This window comes from Onychostruthus taczanowskii, unplaced genomic scaffold (assembly GCF_017590055.1).
Source record: "Onychostruthus taczanowskii isolate IOZ18803 unplaced genomic scaffold, ASM1759005v1 scaffold8, whole genome shotgun sequence".
NCBI classification, from domain to species: domain Eukaryota; kingdom Metazoa; phylum Chordata; class Aves; order Passeriformes; family Passeridae; genus Onychostruthus; species Onychostruthus taczanowskii.
In genome coordinates, this window is record NW_024505892.1 from 16,712,915 (window position 1) to 16,738,510 (window position 25,596).

The 25,596-nt window shown below is 40.2% G+C and overlaps 1 protein-coding gene across 6 annotated transcripts in view; it reads left to right on the top strand.

Annotated features, from left to right (window-relative positions):
- The window catches only part of NHSL1 (NHS like 1), a 175,678-nt gene that overhangs the window by 138,963 nt on the left and 11,119 nt on the right, over nucleotides 1-25,596 (top strand). For 3 of the 6 annotated variants that reach the window (XM_041423882.1, XM_041423883.1, XM_041423886.1), the window contains exons 3-5: nucleotides 3,166-3,293; nucleotides 12,165-12,357; nucleotides 17,148-17,279. In XM_041423882.1, the coding sequence (XP_041279816.1) occupies nucleotides 3,166-3,293; nucleotides 12,165-12,357; nucleotides 17,148-17,279 (453 nt within the window). The remainder of the gene's footprint in view (nucleotides 1-3,165; nucleotides 3,294-12,164; nucleotides 12,358-17,147; nucleotides 17,280-25,596) is intronic. The other 3 variants (XM_041423884.1, XM_041423885.1, XM_041423887.1) reach the window with 1 other exon arrangement.

Genomic DNA, 25,596 nt, shown 5'->3' on the forward strand with positions numbered 1-25,596 from the left:
TCTGACCTTGTGTTGTGCTTGCAGGTTGTTGCAACATGCAGTAAAACATGTCTGCCTAAAGCCTCTGATGAGGTTTGTTGACCTTGGGTGCCATCCACAGTGTGTGTTTTCTGCTGTGCTGCAATATGTGCAGTTACTGTACATAAAAAGCTGTTCTTGGGAACAAACCACCTTTTTCTTGGTTGTACCTAGCAGGTTTTGGCAATTTCGGCTTTATCAGCAATAAAAAAACTGCTGCAATAGCTTCTGAAGTTACATGGATTTTGTGTCGTGGACAGGTGGGAGGTTGTGAGCTTGATAAGTTGTAGGTTGTTACTGGCAGTCCACTTGAACTTCTGTTGGACTTGACTCCTTCAACATTGGTTTCCTTAGGTTTTTGAAGCTTTTTCTGGGCTTCATGAGGTGTATTATTCATCATCTTCACCTTCTTGGTTAGGAAAATAAATAAGGTCAAACAATTAAAACTAGAGCATTCATCTGTCATGCACCAGAAGAGCCTGTTGCCTCCAGAAGAGTCCTGTGACAACTGTGACTCCATGGGAAGTCCACACTGGAGCAGGCTCCTGGCAGGCTCTGGGAATCCATGGATGGAGAAGCCCAAGCAAGAGCAGATTTGCTGGCAGGATTACTGACCCACAGTAGGGAACCATACTGAAGTAGACTGTTCCTGAAGGACTGCACCCATGGGAGAACCACTGCTGGAGCAGTTTGTGAAGAACTGTAGCCCATGGGAAGGGCTCACATTGGAGAGTTTTTAGAGGGCTGTCTCCCAAGGAAGGAATTCCACACTGAAGCTGGGGAATGACCTCCCTGAGGAGGAAGTAGCAGCAGGGGCAACATTATGAACTGATCATAACCCCCATTCCCCATCTCCCTGCACTGCTAAGTGGGGAGGAGGTAGAGAATTGGGAATAAAGTTAAGCCTGGGAATGAGGGGATGAGTGGGTGGAGTATGTTTTTTAGGATTTGCTTTACTTCTCATTATCATGCTCTTATTTTGAGATTTTCTAAATCAAGACTGTTCTGCCTGTGGTTTTAACTGGTGAGTGATCTCTCCCTGTCCTTTTCTCAGGTCTTGAGCTTTTTGTTAAATTTTCCCTCTCCTGCCCAGCTCTCTTCAGAGGAAGAGAGTGATAGAGCAGCCTTGGTAGGCATCTGGCACCTAGCCCAGGTCAAACCACCACAGGGTTTTGTTTTTGGGCCATGCCATGATGTCTGTTTTTGGAGAGACACTGGGGTGGCTAGCAAAGACCCTGAGCCTCAGTCCAGAAATGGGAAGAAAAATAACTGTGTTCTTATGCACCCCTTAGGTTTTATTCATGTTTGTTTGTGGTGATTAATGATTCTTCTGAAGGTAAAAGTTGCAGTGTCTAAGTTGACAACTTCGTGTGTTAACCCGTGCTACAAGTTGATGCAAGTCTTTGGGCTGTCTTGCTCTGCCACAGTCTGCTTAGCCTGTTCATTTGCAGCTGAAACCAGCGAACAACCCATCAGGGTGGTCACATCTGTGAATGTTATGTGCTGGATCTGGCTGGATCCAGTACCAAATTTGGAACGGCGGTGGAGGCATCTGCTTTGCTGTGGTTGCTGACAGTCATTTTTCACCCCCCTCGTGAAGTTCAGCAACAGTTTGCCAGATGTGCACAATGTCAGCATGCTCACACATGTGGAACGGGTAAACAGGGTTACCAGCCCTCTGATCCTGAGATACAGCCACTGATTTGGATCTCAAAACCCACACTGCCACTGTTGGTCCTTGAATTGAGAGAGAAGGAAAGGTTCCTGCCATACTGCCCTTTTGGACACATTAGCTGTACATTGGCAAGGACATAAGTCTGGCACCAGTGGAAGTGGCTGGTTGTTGGAATGTAAGCTTGCCTCCTCAGTGTCCATGTGCAGATACAGGGGAGTCCTTCTTGATTAAATTCTCACAGATCTCTGGTTGCTGTAGGCCAGTTAACCTGTCAGCACGAGTCCTCCAGATCTCGGTCGCAGAAGCATCTGGGCATAACAGAGGACATGTATGCTGGAGTTGCACTTTGTAACTCCACCTAAACATTTGCCAGGCAAAAGCCTCTCTAAAACCTTGCCCTTGGTACAAGCCCTGCATCTTTTCTGTTTTAAGTAGTATTCAGAAGATTAAGATAGGCGGACAGATGATATAATCACAGAAAGGGTACTTCTCCAGCAAGTGATGATAAAAGTGCTTTGTGTTGTGATAATGCCTGTGTATTGTACAAAAATTTCAGTTCCTTAAATGGAAATACTCCAAATACTTAATTTTCCTCTTGCTTTTATCATCTTTCAACAGATTCAGATATCTGTCTTTGGAAGTGTAAAGCTAACTGGTCTGATGAGTTTGGTTGCTGCATCTTGAACATTTAATTTTTCCTTATGCTCTGGCGTCTGTTATTCTTTAGCACAATCACACTGAATATCAATTAGGAGGCAGGAAGATGATTGTGGAAAACTTGGTGAGGGGGTTGCTATCTTGACTGCAATTTTGGCTATTGTGAGTGGGGATGCATGTCTGCTCTGAGTTCTTTCTGAACTTTAGAAATTCTGTAGTATTAAGCTACATGTGCTGTGCAGCAACACAAGAGTTTAAGATCCCTGTGATTTGCATTCCTCTCTGCAAAATCACTGTAAATGGTGTCTTCCATGGACAGGAAGACAAGACAAGTGGTCAGTGCCAAAGTTATTTAGCAGATGGTGCTTGAGTAGTGAGCAACATCATCATCATTTCAAGTGTAAGGCATATAATAGATGTCTACCGGCCTGGCAAATGAGACCCCTGGAGTTACTTGCATGCATCCATCTCCCATCCTGTGAGATGCTGCCATCTGTCAAGACACCAAGCCAGGCCTCACTTAAAGAAAGAAAGAAATCTATTTCCCCCTTCTTCCCAAAGCACTTGCCATCGCCTGGGTTAATACGCTACGTGTGGGCTTATGGGCTTACGTATGTCACACATGTGAGGGAGGAGGAAACATAATACAAATATGAGGAACGCGCCCTTGGGTTCTGTCACTTGGGGCAGACAATGTTAATGCATGGTAAACCTTTTCAGAAAAACATTCAATATTTAAATGTCATTGAACACCAAACATAAGCAGTAATGGCTCTTGCCATGATTTAACCTCCTGTTTCTCTATCTTTTGGCAGAGTGTGACAAGCTGCGGCGGGATGGCTACCGGAGCTCGCAGTATTACTCTCAGGGCCCCACCTTCTCCTCATCCTCCAGTGCAATCTGTGGAAGTTACCAGGATGATTATGAAGAAATTGAACAAAAGGTAATGGTGGGGGGAAAAGCGCTGGAAAAAATACTTGTGTGGTGCAGTTTAATTGCCTGTCATAACACTGTTCAGGTAAGGCAGGATTTTTAGAGGATCACAAAGATGTTTATTTCTTTGAATTGCAGTGAGAGTAGTTCATCTGACTTTCATGGTGTCTTAAAACTCCCAGTTCTACCCATGCAGTGATACAGAGTTTCCACTGGCTTGTTCAGAGTGTGAAAGAAGGGATTTGGTAATGTTCTGGAAGGAAGACCCCAGCAAGGGGAGCTGCTAAGTGGAAGAAGAGCTATTCTGCAGCCATCAGCATACTGGAATTGTAACTTGGATAGGTGCACACTTTGAATTGCTAATAGAGGTGGTTATTCAGTTAGGTAGAGGCTTTGTCCTAATGCATCACAACTGTTTGGTAAAGGCATCCAGAAAATGAAGATTGTCCACTTAAGTTGGGTTTATTGCCTTTCTTTCAGTTTATGTAATGATTTTCATGCTTGTATCCCCCCCATCTCAACTGTTAGAATCTAGAAATAAATTAAATAAAGAGAAGGAAGAGTTGATCACAAGTTTTAATAAACTTTAAGTTATGAAGCCATATTGCTTTATACATCAAATTATAGATTCCAATTACAGAACTAGTAAGTTGTGTTATTGTTCTCAAGAAGAAAAGTTCTGCTCTCCTGTCTTTGTCCTGTTGTGCCTGTGGGCTCTGAAGGAAAAGCTGACTGTGGTGTAGTGGTTTAGGATGTTACTGCTGGGGTGTGTGCCTGCCTAAAAGTGAAATGCCAGAGCTCCTAGCATTTTCAAGATAGATATTCTAGAATACTTTGCCAAAAACTTGCTTTGAGAGTGGGAGGATATCCTTGATTGTAACACAGTTTAATTTCTTTGAATTGATACTAAACCATGTGGCCCTCTGGTAGTAAGGACCAAATAACTTCTATCAGCAAAATGTGCAGACCCTGAGAATGCACTTTAATGGGTACAGCATTTTGAGTGTTATCCTCCATGAGTTTTAGTCACATAATAAGAGGTGTTGCGGAATATGTAGAGTCTCTTGTCCAGGTGGTGATTGCATTTTATCTGTGTATTGGCAGGGAATGTCGGAGCATCTTGTTTAGCTGTGTGTGGTATGTACTGGCAGTGAGCCGAGAATGTAAAGCACATTCATACTGTGGAATACATTATAATGGTAATTTGCAAAACCTTGCTGAAATCATTGGAATTATGATTTCCAGTGGGGAAAGCATTAACGTCTTGTTTGTTGCTGTTAGTGTACTGTCCATAAATGCATACATACTGACTTGTCCTGGACAGTGCTGTGCAGTTTATAACCATCTGCATATGTAAAACTACTGTAACACTTAAAAAGTATAAATATGCTTTTCTTTAAACAATTTGCATAAAAATATATAAGCATGGGTGAGGATTCTTGGAGACTGAGAGCTGTCATCCTTTCTTGGTTAAGGGTTTTTTGAGTGTTAACGTAATGTACTACTAACAATTTCTGTGCATTCTGGAGAAAATTAAAGCAACTAAGTGTGCTTTAAATATAGGATAGCACTTCCATTTCAAATTGGAATAGGTTCCTTTAAATATTGTAGCTGAAAGGATGATTCAGAGCTGTGGAGAATGATAGCTGCCAAACTGACAGTCTTGGCTGTTACTGATTATCTCAGAACCTTAGCTGTAACCCTGCCACTCTTATTTCCAGCTCACAAAGACATAAATTTCTTGTAAATTGTAGCATTATTCTCTGTTAATACTGTATAACTTTCTTTTGTGGAATTTTTTGATCAGTATCCGTGTTTAATTGGCACTTTTTTTTTAATGCTGTAAATGTTTAATCTTTCTTTAGGAGATTGCTTACTTTCTTTAGAATGTTTAGCACAACAAATTTCTGACCTTGAATTATTATCCTACTGGTAAAGAGCCAAGTAATCCTAATAAGTGTTACGCCTTGAGGGGGTCATATTTCAGCTGTCAGGAGAGTTCTTCGGTAACAGTGTGGAACTGGGGTCACCAAAAATCCTATGATTGGAAATGTGAGCTCCTTATCACTAGATGAAAGCTTTGTTGTCTTTTCAAAACAAAAAAACCCCAACATTTAAATTCTGTGTATGCAGTATTTAATAACTGAAATTCAAGAACAGCAGAATAATGATGGGTGGATGAATACCTCTTTACTGTTCATAAACTTATTGGTTGATATAATTGCCCACTTACAGCAAAAAAGAGTGGGTGGTATCACAAAGGAAACCAGCTTTCCCTGTTATTTTTGATCTTCTTCTAAAAATAAAAACCATAGCCAGATATTCTGCTTGTCTGTCTACAATGGAGACAATATGAAGCTATTGTTAGGTGTCAATCCACAAGCATTTTCAGGTTTTGTGGAGGTGGATGTCTGTCAGCAGAGGGTAATAGACGCACCACCAAGCATGTTGGTTCAGCGTCTTAGAAAATGACTTTAGATAAGCAGAACATGTGCTGTTCCAAAGGAAAACCACTAAGGAGAAGCAGGCCCAACGCAGTGAGCGAACAAAGTTAGAAAACACAGAAAGCTGGAGTCTCTGAGTGGAAGTTGATACAAAATTAAGTGTTTGGATCTGCCGTTTTAATGTTGGTTCTTACAAGTTAGATTGATGGAGCTCAGGCCAAGCTCCAGTGTAGTACTGATCCTAATTGAGTTTGTTGGTGATTAAATTGGTTTACCTGGATTTTACATCTCAATACTGTGACCAGTCTTCTTTCTTGTATCTTACATGCTGCTGTTGGTGACACAACTTGGGAGTAACTCCTGTCCTTCAGTATTACTCTTTTTCACCAGTGTGAAAGATGTTTTGAAATGTCACATTCAAACTCCAGTTCTCCTTATGGTCTGAAATGTATGCATGTGTATATTAACTGTATTTGTCTTTTGTGTGGTTTTTTCTTATCCTTTTTCTTTCCCTTTTTGCCTCTCATTCTCTTTGTTTCTTTTTGTCTCACTCAACAGTCTAGTCTGTTAGACTGCATCTCTCAGTCTTGCATTAGCGCCTGCTGTAACTTGGTTCCCTGGAACAACAAGGTACTTTGCCCACAAGTGGGACCATCCAGCTGCCATACCTGCAGCTTGATGTTACCTGTAGTATTTAGCATATATGCAAACTTACTCTTCTTAGCTTTCAGCCCTTACATGCTGCTTTTTTCTGCTTAGAAAAAAAAGCAATTAAAGCAAGAAGAGTCCCATGCCAGGTTTGTTTCTTCTGTGTTCCTCTGTACTCCTTTTTGTCTGCAGTACGGTATCCTGTATTTACTTGGTTCACAGAGTTTCTAATTCCCTTTTTCATCTATTAACATTTGTCTCCTTTGAAACCCCTCCCCAAATGGACGTTGTGTTTTATTTAATTGGCTGCTTCATTGGTTTTTAATTAGCCAAGGAAAAACTCTACTAATTTGGAGGAATGTGTCCTTCTTGAATGATAAATGTGTACTACTGAGACCCAAGCATGCAGTATTGTATATATTATTTCTTTATTCCATTTATGAAAGTGTTTGTGCATCCAGAACTCATGGTGTTTTTCCCTACATCATGTCATTTGGCTATGAACTTTGCTTTGATAGTTATGCTTTGGGTGAAGAAACACTTCTCTTATTGGGGGGAGGGGGTGTGTGGGATGGGGTGAGAGTATATTTTTGCCACTGTGATCATCTGAACTGTTAGTTATCTCTCCAATATCTGCCTGAAACTGTTGAGAATCTTAAGTGAAAACAAGTGCACTAACTGTATTGATTTGAGGAAGTCTAATGCAGAACTTTACGTGCTTCTAAGAGGAGGTAAAGTTGGCACTTCAGTTTTGGAGGTGTAAGGTCTGGCAGAGCTGAAGATGCCTCTGGGTAGTGGTGTCCTCAGGTGGCCTCCCTGCCCCTCTACTGCAGTTGCATGGCACTGCTCTTGTAAGGAGCACTTGTATTTTATACCATTTACAGGAGTTTGGTTTTTTTTAAATACTGTGCCATTTACTGAGCTGAAACAGCTGCTCATAATACATGAAATGCTAAAGCGTAAGGAAGTGAGTACAGAAAATTTTGAACAAAGAGGGTAATTCTTCACTCATTACATACTCAGACTGTGCATGATAAGGGGTAAATTGTGGATGCTGAAAGTTTACATGAGTTTAGAAAGCAATTGGGTACATTCTTGAAGGGCATGGACTCCATGCAATGCTGAGAGAATATTCAGGAAAAAGTATCTGCTCTATGCATCCTCAGATTTAAATTTTACCGTGATACAATTCATTGGCCTTTATCTTAAGGCAGATACTAGACAGGCTTTTAGAGCTCCAAACAGTATGGATCTTCTTGTGGTTTTTATCCCATTACAACAGAGTAGAGGAAGAAGAAAATAATATTTCTGCAATGCTTGTTAAGGTGATAATTTGTTTGATAGTCAGTAATTTCACTAACAAAAAAATTCTTTCCTTACTGAGACACAATGAAGGTTATGAAGTGAAGAATTTAGTAGGACAGCAGTGCTGGCTAGTGCAACTGGAGATCTGTGTGTAGAAGTAATAAAATGGAATATTCTGTGAAAACTGCGGGAACTAGACTGGTGACCTTGGTCTAGAGGACACCAAAGAGTCTAATGACTAATTCATCTAAAGTGTAAATTCATGTAAATTTATAATGTGGCAGTGTTCCATGAGACAGTGTGAAACCCCATGGGGTGAACTAGGCATGTGAAGTGCCATTCTCAGTTGGCTAGGTTTGGGTCTTGGGTTTCTTTTTCCTGTTACTGATTGTCTTGATCCCTTGGTGTTGGAAAAATGGCTCTTGAAGCCATCAAACCTAGTAAAACCCTGGAGGCAGGAATAGGATGTTGGCAAATGTAATAGACAGCCAAACTCATATGGCTGCTGTCTGCAACACTGATTTTTTTTCATTTTGTTTTTCTGATAAATTATGATTTTAGTAGACAGTAGGATAAATGGCATGACTAGAAGTTTGAAGTCTCTTTGCTGAAAAGTAAAATTTGTATGGATTAAGTTCTCCTGGAGGTTTCATCTTTTTTTAGATACTGTAGTATAAACCCCTGTTATATAAAAAGGATTTAAAATAAACAAATTATTTAGGCTAGGAGTGCTGCAAGATAGATAGCATAAACCCATTTGTCATCTGGGACCTCTCAAATAGCATGAAAGTCCTGAGATAGTGAAACTCTTTTGTTGTATCTCAGCAGCTGAGTTGGCTGGGGGACAATATGTCAACAAGGCGTCGGAGAGGCTCCAGCTTACTGAGCCATATAGCTTGTCTATAGGATATTTATAGGCCATTTTTCTCCTGGATTCTTATTTTAACTCCTATTTGAACATTCATGCTTTCCCCCGCAGTGTATGTTTGTGGAAACGCTGCAAGGTCCAAGGCTTCTGCTTTCACATCCCACCTTTACTCCTTATCATGACCATGAAAAAGAATGAATTCCAACAGATTTCCCTGTGGAGATGAGTGTAACAAACCATTGCAGGGATTTGGGCATTTAAGACTAGCAGTAAAGTTATCATGACTCAGACATGCTTTAAAAATGGGACAAGTTATGAACATGGAGTTTATGATCAGCTATGCCTCGTTCTACTTCCAGTGTAACAGATCTGACTGGAGAAGAAGAACATTCCTGTCACTCAGGAGCAATTCACTGCGTCTTCCAGCGAGCTTCTGTGCTGTAAATCTGGGAATGTTTGCTAAAAATATGTAAATCTCATTTTCATCCTGATTAAAAGATGAATAACTTCTGTCTGAAGAAGGCTGAAAGATGAGTTGCTGCCTTCCTCTATGTGTAATAAAGCTGTGTACAGCTTTGTCATGCATATACCATTGTCACTGAGAGTGCTTTGGAAGAAAGGATGTAAGTTGAGACAGTCATGTTTCTTCAGGATCCATGGAAAATGTACCTACAGTTGGAATGTGAACACTTACTCCTACACCCAAGACCACTTCCACCTCTTCTGCTGAAATATTTTGTAGAAGTGCGTATGTGTGTCCTGTGGCAGGAGGTTGTTCTCACTGACTGCTTTGAACTCAACTGCACCATTGGGTTTTCAGTTGCTTCTCATTGGTTACATGCTCATATAACCTGACATATTTCTGTCTGTCTTGCTCCATCTGTCCCAAATTTTCTCAGCTTCTAATTCTACGAAATTTCTGATTGATGTTTCACATTCTTTGAATAATTAGGATTCCCTTGTAGCATACACTTCACTTCTTCAGTTTTTCTGTTTGTGTACTCTAACAAAAAACCTGTTCTGCTTGGCTTGAGTAATTTCTTTGAAAAGGAAGGATGGCTTTGTAACCAGTATCTCTGCCAGTTAATGTACTGGAGTAGCCCTTAGAGACTGCTGCATGACAGCTGAGACCTGCACTGAAGTGCAGTCTGAAGGTGACACATACTGATGCTGTCGGTATCAAGCAAGCAGTGTATTTGAAGGTCACTGGTGCTCATCCTCACCCCAAACAAACTTCAAAATTATGCTTGAGATATCTCCCTTGGTCTCCCTGATTCAGGGGGAAAAAAGCTCATTGTAGAACAGGGAAAGTAATATTTCTTTGTCTCAACCTTACTTACTCCTGCAAGTGCATGTACACATGCCTGCTGTGACAGATGGGCTATCATCCCCCTGCCATGTTCCTTACAAACCCTTTCTCTTTCTCAATCACTTTTTAAATCTAACTGGGGAAAGCATGGCCTGAAGGCAGCTTTCCCTTCTTCAATGGCATTCCTGTCCCAGATTTCTTAAATTAATGAAGGTGTTTGTGAATTTGGGTAATTTGAGGTGGAAAAGTCCTTGTGTTTGTAAGTACATATATATATATGCCCACACTGTATATGTATGTAAATGGTGTATGGACACACTCTCAAAAAAAGATGAGCACATCATATTGTTAACTTGGGTTTAGGGCCTTTCAGAAATAGCAGAGGCCTGAAAAAATACTGGTGTCCTCCAAGAAGGTTGTATTGATAGAAGTGCCAGGGCTTTCACTGCGCTGAGCCCTTACCTGCATAGTAGTATCTATCCCTTCCACTGCCTCTGTAGGAAAAAAAATCAGGGCTGTCAGAAATTGATTAGTTCCTTGAAGAAAAGCTCCCATGTTTTGAAGTGTGGTTCCAAACCACAGAATAATAGTTTAATTGCCTGAAATGGTTTTTTTTTTAGTGTTGCTTGAAGAGGTTTTACTTTTCTTTTACTTTTTTCCTGGAAGTTGCTTTTATTTTTTATTTTCTATTTAGTAAAGTGTTGGACTGTGTCCTAAAGAATATAGAGTCAAAGCATAACAGAATAAATAAATGGTTATTTATTTATAAGCAGGGAGAACTCCTCATAGTAACAGGAAGAAAATTAAAATCAGAAATGATAAACAGAGGTTGCAGCACAGTGTTTGAGCATGTCTTTTGTATAGCACTGAGCTTCAAGAGAGAGCAGATCACTTAGACTGAACACCCACAATAATAAAAAATGCATCTGTTATAAATAGCTGTGATGTTTCCTTCCATGCCTGTGCAGCAGTGAGGGGGGAAGAGACAATGGCCCACTACTGACAACCCTGTTCTGAGTAGTATTTGACTTCCCAAAGGGAGGGGGTAATACAGAAAAGAGGGGTGTAATTCTGACCTGGTGGTAGGGAGGAAGGTCCCAAAGCAAACTCCTGAAGCAGAGGAGTCGACAGGTGGCAGAGAAACCTCTGTTAGTGCTGCAAATGCTATGCATCTCCTCTTCCATGTTTTCTTTGTTTTTGCTTTGTTTGGGGGCAGAAGGAGACTGTGGTTGGTTTTCCTCCAGGTTTTCCTTCCTCTCCTGTTTCTGGGATTCCCTGGAGTGCCTTGCTGCTTCTCTCAGGTTCACTTGGGTTTGTGACCACCTGCCAGAAGTCCCAGTGATGGACAAGTACTGTCCAATCAGTAAAAAGCTGCTCTATGGCTTTCTTTGCCATTACTGGCATGCAGGCAAAGACCTTGTAATGAAAACAGATTTGCTCCCCAAAAAGAAGTGGTTTTTTTGGCTTACAGCTTTGGTGGAGGGATTTGCACAAGCTGGTGTGACCTGTTTTTCTTGTGCTGAAAGATTTTTGTTTTATTGGTTGGGTTTTGGCTTAGTTTGGTTTTTTTTTTCTTAAATAAAACACTTCATGGAATTGAGTGCAGCTCAAAGTGCCACTTTGAGAACTGACTTTTAAAATTACTGCTCTGTGGCTACTAATAATATTAAGTGCTTTACCCCTGGAAAATGAGTAACCCCTTGAACTGTGGCATGAGTTTCTCCAAGACCAAAGCAAAATTACTTGCTTACGTCACTGATCCATGCCTGATGATTCTGTGGAGTGTGCCGATTGGTTCTTTTACTGAGCTCTACTAAGATCTGTCTTTTGATAACAGGATTCTTGCTGAGACCATACACATTCATACAACCTATTGCAGCTGGAACAAAGCAGTGTTCAAATCTCATCTTCTAATAGTGCATGGGGAAGTGAGAGGGGAAGGGAAGGCAAACCTTGGTGCAGGGAGAGAGGGGTTAATCGCTGCAGTGTCAGTGTGTAAGATGTAATGAGTTACTGTGCTTTGCTATGCGCAACACCACTCCTTTCTCCTTCGTTAGTATATATTCCTTAGACTAATCAAATGTCTTGAAAAAATACAAACTAGATGTTTTATTGTGCATTTTTGGAGTATTTTTAAAACTGCTCTTTATGTAGGTCAAAGTGTGATATTTGTGAGGGTGTGTTTTGCTCCACAAGCAGTCAATACTGACTACAGCAGCCACACCTTAGTAATACCATAGTAATACCATAGTCCTACCTATTTTTTTAGTCGTAAACTCACACTGTTGTATGTATTTCTGTTTGTAGTGTCCTGTCTCTCCCCCTGAAGAAGAAAAGCTTACTACCATCAAAAGGCCTAAAAGTCCAGCTACAAATGAGTTATCAGATATCAACACCCAAACCAACTGGACGAAGTCTCTCCCGCTGCCAACGCCAGAAGAGAAAATGCGACAACAAGCGCAAGCCGTCCAAACAGATGTGGTTCCTATTAATGTGACTGGTAGGCTTTTAATTTCAGTAATTGCATTACACTGATGAGGGAGGGCAGAGATGAAAGGGGATCTATCCATACAGTTGGCTAGTCTTCGGACACTCATTTATTCAGTGCAAGAATTTTAAATTACTTACCACACCTTTCTGTGAAAATCGTTTTGCACTTAATAGTCTAAATCTGAACTTAATTAGAAAATATCAAAATACCTTAAAATTGTCATTAATGGAGACAGTTAAAATATGTGGGCTCGAAAGAAGTGCAAGAAGAGGGCTGATAAATAGCAGTGTTTTGCTGTGGACTACACTGAGGATATGTAATTGAAAATCATGTTTTATCCAATGTTGATGCTATTTTAAGATTTTCTTCTCGGAATTTTATTTAAGGAAGGTTGTCAGGAACTTCTGTGTTCCAAAGACTAAATGTTACAAAAATCAAGAAAAAAAAAGCTCTAGGGTCTAATTTTTATCAGCAATGAAAGTTTTAGGTGTCAAGGAGAGGAGGGTTAAAACAGCAAAAGTTAATGATGTTAATAATGTTAATAATAATAAGTTATTACCTTTTAGTAATACTCTAGGTAATACACTCCACTTACATAACCATAGTTCACATCTTCTTGTTATGAACTGCGTATTAACTCTTAATTTTGAAAATGCTCTTTGATTTGATTTGGCAGTTGCAGAACTCTCACTCTGTGGAAGTTAAAATACCTTAAAGCCTAATGCTGAATAGATACTTCTTCGTGTGTAAACAGTTTAATAACCCCTTTTTTCTGCACAGTATCAAAATTGTCTCTTATTAGTTAATTCAAATAACTTAACTGCTTGCCTGCCAAAGCCAGGATGTTATTCAATATCCAATTTATTTCAAATGCCATATGGCGTGCTCTGACTCCATGCTTACTCTGACAATCAATAGCTTGCAATGTTTGGTTGTGTTTTGAAAGTAAATTAGGTTCTCTCTCCCTTCATGACTACCAGTGCTTTTTTCATCTGTATTTTTATAAACTAGTATTTTAATTAGTATTATTTAATAGTATTTAAATGTTCTAGTAGTATAGGATTAGGATAGCTGTTTCAAACATCAGCAAGCTCTGAGAAATAACAAGAAGTTATTCCTTAAATAGCAGAAAGTATTTGAACTAAACAGATGAAGACAACATGAAATCATGAATACCCCACCTCTGGAAGACTAATAGAAGGAAAATACATGCAGTGCTGAAATGTTACTAGGCCAGTTGGTATTACGTAGGGAATTTAGGGTACAGATGCAGAAGGCCAAGTTACGGGAACAACAGATAATCTGACATAGTCAATAAGCTTGAGTAGGGCTTAGATACTGTGACAGCAGGAACACAGTATACTTAGAGAAACAGTAATCTGTTGTTTGATTTAATGATCCTGCATACTGCAAAAGATATGGGAGAAGTAAACAGATTAAAAGAAAAATTAGGTAAGGGGATCAAATAACTCATAGAATTAATTCAGCATCATGTGGAACATTACCTTGTTTGGATAAATTACGCTTGCGACTTCAACCTGCATAATTTGATTGGCATAGCAAAGCTTGTGTCCTCTGAATTGTTTAGCCAGGACTCGTGATAGAAATGGTGCACACACATATTATATCTCACTTTTCTGGAGTGTGTGATTGAGCACTTACTCCCTTTTACACATGGTAATTGGAAGAGGTAGAAAGGGAGGGCATTAAAGGAAGACTGCTCTTGCACCATGTGATCCTGATCTCCAGGATCCACCATTCCCCTTCCCTTGAAATAATTGTATTGCTACTGTGAAACAAGGCAAGCTTGTGAGGCACACACAACATACAGAAAAAGCTGCTGTCCTTGTTCCTTTTAAAAAGTCACAATCTGCTCCACTCCTCTTCTCTCCCACTCACCGAGTAATTTTGTTTTGTGAAGTTCCTTATGTTACTGCACGAGGCAGGAAAAAAACTGACAAGAAATCCGGTGTGGTTTGTTCAACATAACACAGAACAAACCATTGAGGATTTTTGTTTTGATTGGCTTTTTCCTTCACACACTCTTTTTCTTACTCTCCCAGAAGAGAGGTCAAAAAACTTCCATTTTATTACTCCTGGCATGAAATAAAAGGTTAACCTCTGAAGAGGCTGCTGGCAATTGATAATGTTTTCAGCAGTGCATTAGTGGTGAATCTGCTACAAAGGCCTCTCACGTGGCTGTGCAATAAATGCTCCATGAGTTCAGCTTTCAGGGCTCTTTGGTGAACAGATTGCAACTAATACAGTAGTCATAAAAATCTGTTGGATAACCTGAAGGTTCAGGGGCATTGCATTAGGCTTACAAGCTGCTGACTAGACATCCAGATTTGGAAGCAGTTTCGGTCTCGGAGTGCCTGGGCTGAGCTTTATTCTGGGAGGGGTTGGACTGAATTTTTCCATGGTGGCCAGTCTTTGCATTTACATATCCTGTGGGTTAAAAGATATATATATATATAATGGTGTCTGTTCTCATGGGCTTTCCAGAAGTAACTTTCTTTCCAGATGGAGGAGTCTGGTAATGGTGGAGGTGATCAGTGCCAGGCTGGATCCTGCAAATATTTAAGCATTTGCTTGAGTCCAGCTTGACTGACTTCAGTGAGATTTAAGTGCATACTTAAATATTTTCTGTGAATCCATGGAAACTAAGTGTACTGCATGAGGCACAAGTGAATAAAGTATATAAGGAATACCTAGATGATTCATTATAAACCTGTAAGAGAAGGTCTTAAATCTGTAAAATGTACTTACCATTGACACTAATATTTTATAAATGAAAAAGATGACAGTGAAGAAAGAAAAAAAGACTGAGACATTCTGATTTTTCTTTTTGGATTTCACTGAAGTTACTATTTTGAAATTCTACAGATTTGTATAGTGGCCTTTGTGTATCAAAAGCCATTAAATATGGATTGGTTGAGTTAGCTTTTAGGTAGCTCATTTGGAACAAATTACTGTGGATCATGTGACACAGTAATATTCTCCATGGCCATCCTGTTTGTGCTGTCTGAGGCTTCATGTAAAAGACTCTCTCCCTGTCTGCACCCTCTGCTTACCACTTATGTTTTATTCCAGGGCTTTATTCAAAGCTACATTACAATTTTCTTGTAACACATCATCTCAGGCATGATTGTCGGCCTTTGAGTGATAAGATATGTTCAGAGATGCAAAACTTTCTCCTTCAAATCCATTGGATTTGTATAATGTGGTTAGAATTATTTTTATCATCCTGCAGGACAGGATAACCTAATGTCCTGACTTTTGCCCCATATGGGTCCTAACATCCTAATAGTGGTGCTGCCCGAGACAGTGGATAGTCTATCTCAATATTTCAGGACTTCTACTAAGCCAGTGGGATCCATAGCTCTCAGTTTTACAGTTTACATGGGCTTCTGTTCCTCCCTTAATCTGACTTCAGTCAATCCAAAAGTTGGGTGAAACTGGCATTTTGTAACTGCAAGGATTCCACTCAGCAAAAGTGCAGCCCGTGGTCAAAGCTCCGGTCAAACAGAGTCAGAGTCTTTATATTTACAACATGGTAAATGAAAATGCTGCATTTTTTTTTCTTGCATTTTCACAAATCCACATGCTATACTTCAATATATGACTGTGTCTTTAACTGTTATAGAGGTAATGAGGTTTTCTATGCTACTCGCACGACACACATCGTACTGATGTGCAGTCAGCTGGGGTAATTTTTATGATGTATTAGTTACCGTGCATTAATCACTTTTTAGAGGTAAATAATTTGGTCATCAATTTTCAAAAAAAGTATAAAATGGAAAAAAACACATACCATCTATATCAAGGTTTTCATGCCTTTAAGTTTTAAATGGATCATGTAAAGGACATTGACCAGTGCTTTAAAGCTACAGGGGGTAACTGTTAAAGTTTTAGAAGTGGCAGAGAATTAGCTCATGATCTATAGTGCAATCTTTATCTTCCTGCTAACGAAATGGCCAAATTATAAACCTCTAAACAAAAGTGAATTTCTAAAGAAAAGCTGCTTTATGATAGTGGTGCTTCTGGGTCCCATTATGATACAGCACATGGTCATCATAAGGCTTTGTCTGGCAAAGTGCACTTACACTTTTTTTTAGCTCTTGGCGTTGTATATTTTTACAATCATCTGTAAAGTTTCAATTTTAAGCAGCTTTCACTCTGAAATATTTATGAGTCCACGAGATCAGTTTGATCTCTGTGTGCTCCATAGTTCTTATTTGTATTCGTGTTAAAAGATCAACACCAGAAATGCAGCACACTTGACAGGTTCAGAGGAACTTGGAATGAAAAAAGGGCCTCACGCGAATTAATGATGGAGCTGTACAAAGGCATCGTAATAGCTGTTGCCAATAGCAATGTCTGTTCCTGCATAAACCATTGTGATCTTCCATTTTCATGAGCAGATTTGCTTTTTCTGCAGGTCATTACTTAAAAATAAATTAAAAAAAAAAACACAGAAAAAGCTATGAAGAGCTAAATAAAAGCAAGGATTCTCTTTGCTTGTGGAATTAGAGCTGCTCTCACCAAATACGAATTGGGCTCAGGAAGTCAAAATTCCTTTTAAAACATGCAATATTGTGTAATGGATGTTTGTGCCTAAAGTCTTACTGTGACAGTGTGCTGTATCTTCCTTCAGTGTAAACCTTCATTGTAGGACCAAGCTAACACCATTTATTAATGCCTTTTTTTCCATTTCTACAACAAAACTAGTGGAAGAAAGTGCATGATGTCAGTGTGCTTGGAAGTAATGTTGCTTTGCTTGTTCTACCATGTATTAGGGGAGAATTTCGACCGCCAAGCCAGCATTCGGCGGTCTCTAATTTACACAGACACGGTGGTAAGACGGCCGAAGAAAGTCAAAAGGAGAAAGACTATTACAGGAATCCCTGACAACATACAAAAGGAGCTAGGTATGGCTCATCAGAACTGTATTCCATCCATTGTTCATTGTCACTGCTTATCATTACTTGACTAATAACATCACCAGTGCTCATGAAACCAAATACAGTCTGATAGCCTATTTCAGTTCCAAATATGTGTGTGCCTCCTTGCCACCTCTTGCATTGGGAAGCTGGGACCTTTAATCTGTGGACTTCCATCTGTTAAAGGGAGCAAGGTGTTTGGAAAAATAGTGTACTGGTACAATGAAAATCTGCAGGGGTGTAAGGTGTCTGGACTTTAATGCTTTCCTTCAGATTTGGTCATCTCTTCCAGGATGTTCACCAAAGCAAAACTGAAGTGGACAGATGTATTGGCTTGTGAGTAATTGCTTAGTGAAATAAATCAATTCATGGATGCCTTCTTGAATTTGCCAAGGATTGCATCAAGAGTGAAAAACCTATTTTCCAGTTCAGTTTTGGCAACCTCTTAAGTATCGGCATTACATGATTGGCAGTAACTTACCTGGGTTTATTAGCTATTCCATATATTCTAAATCAAAGGGAATTTTCCTTTAGAATATATGGAATAGCTAATAAACCCAGGTAAGTTTGGTTTATTAAGAAGGAGGACTGCCTGAGGTAGTATATATGTGACCTATCTCCTTCCCACTTGGTAGTAGAATTCAAAGCTGATAAAGCAGTCTGAATTTTGGCAGGTCTCTCAGACACTTTTTGAAGAACTCTTTGATATAAAATTGTGTTACTTTAGTTTATTTTTTAAAAAAATATTTCCGTTTTTCCTAGATTATAACTTCAAATATAAAACTATTCCCCCCCCCCTTTTTTTTTTTCTCCATAGAGGAATATGTTTTAAAATAGTCTGGCAGAACTTAATTTTGGTGCTTTACATATGAAATCATCTCATATATTGATGATTTCAGTAAGTTTTACTACCTTGCATGCTGTAGCTATTTCTTTTTAAATTATGTTTTCAGTTCTTGGTTATTTTTCTGGATTTTTCAGAAACAGAAGTAAAAATCTGTGTCTTGTCTGGATGGGGTTGAAATGACCTAGAGGGTCAGACACAGAGAAAGCCAAGAAACAGACAATTACTTGCAGAGAAGTTTGTGAGTGGAACTGTGCTCCTTCAGCATCTGTAATGAAACAGTGCCCTGCCATGGGAATCCTCTGCCTCCAGAAAGCATTTACAGAATGTACAGGTTACATTTGTGACCACTTCAAAAAGCTATTTCATGCTTGAAAACATCAACTGTAGTTGTATTTGGTGGAGTAAACCGAGGATGCAGTTGGAGTCTATCCTAAAAAGAATTCTTCAATTAATACCTTAAAAGAAGTTTATGACTTTTGCCAGTCTGTTCTCTAAGGGTGACAAGTTTTTACCTTGATTTTCATCTTTCATGTCGGTGCTGAACACATTTCATGTGGCACTGCTTGAAGTTGAAGGTTTTCTTTGGCTTCCATTTTAAATTGTGGACTGGCAGTATCCCACTGTAGTAGCTCTCTCTGGATGGTTCCCTGGCTCCCAACCTGCAGGCACATAGGGCTTCAGCCATCTGCCTTAGGGCATAAGTTGTCTGAGGAGCTCCATGTTGCTTCCATGGTGGTTGTATCTCTTCCAGGGAGCAAATGGTATGCCAGAACTCAGGAGTGACGGCAGTATCCATCCTCTTAGCGTATTGGTTTCCATCATGAGACAGAAGGTGCACTAGAAGGGAGTGATAGTGTCTTCATCTTACACCTGGGGAAACCAGACATGCTGCAGTGAAGTAACCTAGCTGGTCGGCCACCAGGCTGCTGGCAGGGCTGGGAATAGCTGCAAGTCTCCCCCATCCCTGTTCAGTGCACTTTCTGCCTTTTCTCCTCTGTCACTCCTCAAATATTTCTGTAGCAGTCCGTTCCCTATTTCTCTTGCACTGTCCCAAAACAAACAACGAGTCGTTTTAAAACATTCCACAGTTCATTTGATCGGAACAAGTATCCGGACTAAACTCCAAATCAAGCAATTGCATTATGCCTATTGACATTCTCCCTGTGGTTTCAGCTGAATAAATCTCTTTGTTTCTCCCCTAAAGCATTGCTGTGAATGGCTATAATATTTGCACAAAGATTAAAATCCCTTGGTACACTAGAGTTGCTGCGTGCAGGCTAAATAACCAACATATACAGCAGATTCTTGTAACCTCTTGTTTATCCTTCAGAAGGAAGCAGAAACTTGAGAGAACCTCAAAGCTTCAACCAGGCTTGGACTATTTTCATTTCTTGTGGGAGAGCCTGGAAGAAGTTTCGTGAGGCCAAGCTGCTGGGGTTCTCCCTTGGCTGCTTTGGGTTCTTTGGAACAGAAGAGACCAAGCAGAAGAGAAATCCTGCACTGGCTGCTGGCTTGAGCTCAGCAGATGTGGTGCCCTCATAGAACTTAGCCAGAGATACTGAAAGGAAACATTAACTTCACCCGTGTGCTCAAAGTATCTTTAACATTCCTGGTTTTTAGCATATAAATGCTGTTGTGTTTTCACAGGTGTCTTCCAGCGAGGAACCAGTCTCTCTGTGTAGACTGGAAAATTCTGCATTAAAAATTCTGCATAAATAAAATGCAACATGATAGATGGGATTCTGAGACACAGTAAGAATGTGAAGTGTCTGCCAGTTTAGAGATGTCAGTTACTCTTTGAAGTTGCTTTTTAACTGCAGCACCTTTTCAATGCTATTTAGCAGAGTGACACCAAAGTAACAGGAGAAGGCAAAGCATTCTTCTCTCTGCCAAACACAGCAATGAAAAAGAATTAGTTCTGCATACTTCTGAATTACCTTCCTTGTCTTACAGAACATAAATATTACATACATATTTAATGGAGTCAGTGTTGGGTCAAAATGGCAGAAAGAGCAAGAAACTTTGAGACGTTTTACTTCAAGTGCTCTTGGTTTCTCTGCACTGTTGCCATTATCCATTGTCTCTAGATGTCTTCTTCAGATGGTACCTTATATGCACACCTGTATTCCCCCCTCAGACAAGATGATTCCCAAAGAGAAGTGTGGTAGAGATGAGCACCTCTCTGGAAGAGCCTGTCACGGGCCTTGCCCATTTCTTGGCTCTTGGTTATCATCAGATCCCTTCACACATTCCAGCTCTCCAGATGAAGTGAAGGCAGCAAAATGCTTTCCACCTTTCCATGATTCCTTCATTGTGTCAGTGCTCTAGGGTCTGGCTCAAACAAACTTTCTTTTTGTGGAAGTTCCAAGTTGCCTGGTTGTGTTTCTCCAGAGCTCTGCACCAGTGCAGTCCCAGACACCATTGGGCAGCTTCTGGTGTCCCAGACTCCTTCCCTGTCTTGCAGGAGGAGCAGGTCTCAGACCTGACTATCAGTTCCACAACAGTTCCCAATAAATATGCCTCACCAAAACAGGGGACAGGAAAACATCTTCAACTTTGCTACCTTCTGATTCCTCCTTCTTCTGACAGGCATTTTGATGGATTTTTTTTTATTCTCTCAGAAAGTTTCTGTCCTCTTGGTTTCCAAAAATGTCTTCTAATTTTATGCTTTGTATGTACTTTCTTTGGATTATTTAAATCCTTTTTTTCTATCTTACAGATCGAGTCCTTTTTTCACATCTTACAGATTCAGTTCATTGTCTTTTTGGTTCTGTGATTTTCTTGCCCCATGTTCTTTTTTCCCCCTTCTTGACCTAAAGGTTCAAAGGGTCAGAATGACCTCATACAGTTTTTAGACCTTATTTTCCTACCTCACTTTTTCAGTAGCTCACTCTCACCTGTAGGATCTCGTGACAGTCCTAGAGATGGAAATGACTGACACCTCCACTGTCAGTCCTTCGTGTGCTTTCTTGCTGTGCAGCTCAGACTCCTGGTGGTACCAGTTGGTGTCTCAGGTATCATTTGGGACTGTTGAAGCTCTCTGTTGACATGCCTGAGAGGAGCAATTCCGTCTCAGCAACATGGGGGCAAATGTGTCCTTCTGATCTTTGGAAACTCAGCTGTTCTATTAAAAACGCCTCTTAATTGATGCTCTTCTCCAGTTAGTTCTCTCCAGGGCTAGCAATCACTCAAGTTACAGGTCCCATGGGTAAGAAAAGTTCCAGATACCCATTGGTCCTACAGAAATACCACACAAATACCCAGCTGTTCAAGCCAAGTAATTCTACACCTGCTTCTGTTTGGAACTTTAGCAGTCTTTGGAGAGAATATTTCTGTTTCAAAGTTATTGTGCCTTTTGACTAACACTGGGTTTCTACCTGTAGTTTTTCACATTTCCAGCACTATCCATCTATAGATCAGGTGTTAGAAAGCAGGTATAATCTGCTTTTTGATACTGGGAGGATGAAAGACACAGGTGCCAAGAATATAAACTTTACCAGAAGCTGTTAGGTTAGAGAAATGAACAGAGTCAAGAAAACTTGAATTCCTGATATTTACATCAGAATATTCCCTCTCAGGGTGGCAGTGATATGTGCAAGTATTCAGGATTGTTTTTAGCTAGCAGTATTGAAAAGTTTCACAGGATTTACTGCAATATTTTTCTTCCCCTCTGAGAGATTACAGATGCTTCATGGAACACAGTGAAAATTCCTTAAAATTGCTGTAAGCCTAGTGTACTTGTCTGTTTCTTTTTGAGTGTCTGTTAAAATCACTCGGTTTCTAATTGCTGGGGTAAAACAAAATAAGAATCTCTGGGGTTTATTTGTAACACTAAACTGTGGTGCCTGCACAGTGACTTAGCCAGTCTACCAGGTTTGCAGCAGGATTGCTGGGTGGGGCATGAGGAGGCAGTGAGAGCAACACACCTTAGGAATGTGCCTGTGGCATAAGAGACAAGTGCTTACATTAGAAATGGTTAGTCAGAAGGTAAGAGAGACTACTTATTTGTTCTCCTTGAAACAGGCATCTGCTTTGTGACACCAACACACACACACTGTTTATCTTTTCAAACACTCAGTTTTCCATGCTCATTTCAATGCAGAGGACCTTTCATGTGATTCTCTGCAATGAGCTGCTGGTGCCACCAGATCAGCTGGAGTCACAGCAGGGTTGCTAGTAGCTAGGCCCCAGGGATTATATACAGACACGCTTTCTTCCCCATCAAATTTGCCAAATTTGTCATTCTCAATCCCTGTCCCCTCTAATGAGCAACACCAGTGACTACCAGAGTCCACAGAGTGGGTGTTCTTTACTAGCTGCTGGAGCCTGCATTAAACATGAGTGAAGAGCATTTGCCCTAATTAGGAGAGATTTGCAGCATAGTAGGGTAATGAAAAAGAAAAGAGCATAGATACAGGTCTGCTGTGGTGGACATAGCACTGACTGCAGTGCTGCTGGACACAGGATAATGCAAAAGGCAGACAGGACAGTTGTTGCTTTCAGCCACATTTATCATGCACCCAGTTTGCAGCTCCTTCTGACTTCACAATGATCAGCATCTGTAACCTGATGTCTGGTTCTGCAGCATTTTTTGCTGCTGTCTGCTCACATGTTGTCCCTGTAACTAGATGGACTTATGGATGGTATTCTTTAAAAGATCTGATTCTGTTCAAGGATTTTGGTGTTGCAGATATCTTCTATCTTCCGACCCCTATTTATTTAAGAATTAGGTGTTTTCTGACAAACCTGTTATCAGTGTACTTACTCAAAGGTTTGACCTGTCCCTTAGAATGGGATTGTCTTCTAGCTGTAGTACCAACAAAGATTTTAAGGGGGTTTGAAAATCCTTATTTAGCAGTATTACTCTGGAAGTGAGTGAGTGTTTTAGAGTGCATTTGTAAATTGCAAATAAAATACTCCTTGCTACCCTCCTCTGAATTTCACCAAAATCATAAACATCTCAGCATTTTACCAGTATACCTGAGTCTTAAATGTTCCTCTGGTTGGTTTCTTGAACCATTTTCCCTGCAGATTTCTCTTGTCCCTCTTCAGAAAACAGAACTATAAAAAGAGTAAATCCTCACAGCTTTGCATGAGAATGTGCACACATGTAAAGCCAAAACCAAAGCTGATAGAGTTTTTCTAAAAAAAACACCAAAATTTAAAACCTCAAAGTTATGTTCCTGTAATAGCAACAAATATGCAAAATTCCTTCCCTGACCACAGCCCATAGAGTGATTGAAGGATGTAGCCCTGTAGTGTATATGTCTAAAGCTGGGCTGTCTTGCCCTCCATAATCCTGTGTTCATTTGGGCTCTGAATCATTCTGACTAGAAGAGGCCAGTCTTCACACCAGTGCAAAGACTTACCCTGATGGGCTTCCCTGCAGTATTGAGGTTGGGAACATTTGCTGCTGTTGAGTCAATTTATGCAGTTTCCCAGAGCATATTAGGTTGTACCATAAATGACATCTATTCTGGTAACAAACCTGGGGTAAGCATTGGTTCTCAGCAGCATCCTGCAGCTGGTTGTTGATGCTGCCTTCTTTTTAGTGTACTGCTCTGGCTGGGGAAGCCAGCAGTGCCCACTGTTGCTCCGTTGGGGTGTGTCCCAAGGGAAGGGGCAGGAGCTGCTATGCCAGGCATTTTTGGTATAGCTATCAGTGGCCTCCTCTATTCAGTGGCCTCTTTTATTCAGTGCCATTAATTTTGTTTTTCAGCTATCACTGTGCATTTATCATGAACAGTATGTCCCAATAAATGATTCTAACTCTCCTTGTCTTGGAAGGAGAAGGTGAGGTTAGCAGGTCCAGCATTGATTCACTTTGCCATTTACCTTCTCTAGCAGTAGCATTTTGAACAGACATAAAACACCTCTCTGCATTACACTGCTAGTGAAAGAGGGTGCATTTAGCTTCCTCTGTGAATGCAGTACAGACGTACCACATACAAATGCTCTCAGCCACAGGTCAGTGTGTGACAGTATTAGATACTTGCTGTAGTGCTGACAGCTTCATTCTCCACCAGCACAATCTTCTTGTCTCATCTGCATGTGTGTTTGTGTGCATGTATTGTGTTTCACAGTGGTAGAAGAAGAAAAATACCCCATCTCTTTGGTTATGTACATATCTTGGCATGCAGATTTTTGTTACCAGATATTTTTAATTGACCAGCAGTTAAAATTGGTTATGTCATGGTTCCAGAAATATTTGTAATGTCTATTTCAAAATTTTTCTGTCTTAACCAAAGGGGTGCACTGATTCCATAGGAGAAAATATACCTGGAAGGATAATTACTTTTCTTACTGTACAGTTCTTAATAACTGTATACAGAATATGCAAATCCCTCTCTTGGTTGGCTGCAGTAGTCCATCTGTTCTGACAGTATCTCATATTAGATTATCCAAGACATTTGCCAGCATCTGAGTAGCTTTGCAGCAAACCTCTAGCAGAAGCAGAAAGAGGCTGCATTTTTATGAGAGCAAGACAATTTTCACAAAGCAAGCTAACTAGGCTTCAAGCTGCTGAAAGACTACTTACATGCCTGAGGAAAAGAAGTAAACAATCTTTTTTGTGTGTGCTGCTTTAACTGTAGCCTTTTCAGAGCCCTCTTTTCCTTACCCTAAATGCCTCTTTTGCCTGCCAAGAATGAGGATGATTAAATGTCCTTTAAGTGGTGTTTTTAAAGCTGCATGATAAGAATACCTATCCTCCCAATGGAGTTTCATATAGTAAATATGAAAGGAGAACATTCCTTTCAGGCATGCTACTTTATTGCTCCTGAGACTCGCGAAGGCAGAGACTTGAAATAACCAGTTCTCCCCCACAGTGACATATGTGTAGCGTCCTTACCAGCATCTCCAGAAGCATGCCTGCCTCTCTCTTGCTATTTATACAGCAATGCAACTGAATTCAAAAGCAACAGCCCTACACAGACTAATTTTAAAGCAGTCCTCTGGTTTGTGATTTTAGAAGGCAGCTACCAATAAAATTGTAAATTTGAAAGAGCCCTTTAATAGAATCCTTTCTATTGACCCAGTGATAACTATATATTGAACTAAAACTGATTTTCCATTGTCTTCAAAGTTGGGGGTGGGGGGAATTATGCCCGTATGTGATCATTCCTTCTTTTAGAAAAAGTGGTTATTTTTTTACTTCCTGATGGTGCTGAGGATGAGACAACCATCAATACCAGCTGTTTCTTTTCCCCACTTCTTAGTGTTTTTCTTTTATGATAAATAGAAAGTAGTTGTATGGAGAAACGTTATCTGATGGTTTTCTTTGCAGTGTGGGGTAATACTTATGTGAATGCTGTTACAGCATATGTATTACGTGTGGTAAAACAGTGCATGTTTCTATGTGTTAGCATTCTTTCAGACACACTGCAGGACTTGGAGAGCGATCTGTGTCTCCTGAAATATTTTTTTCTGAAGTGTAATGCTTGTAAAAAGTAGATCCTT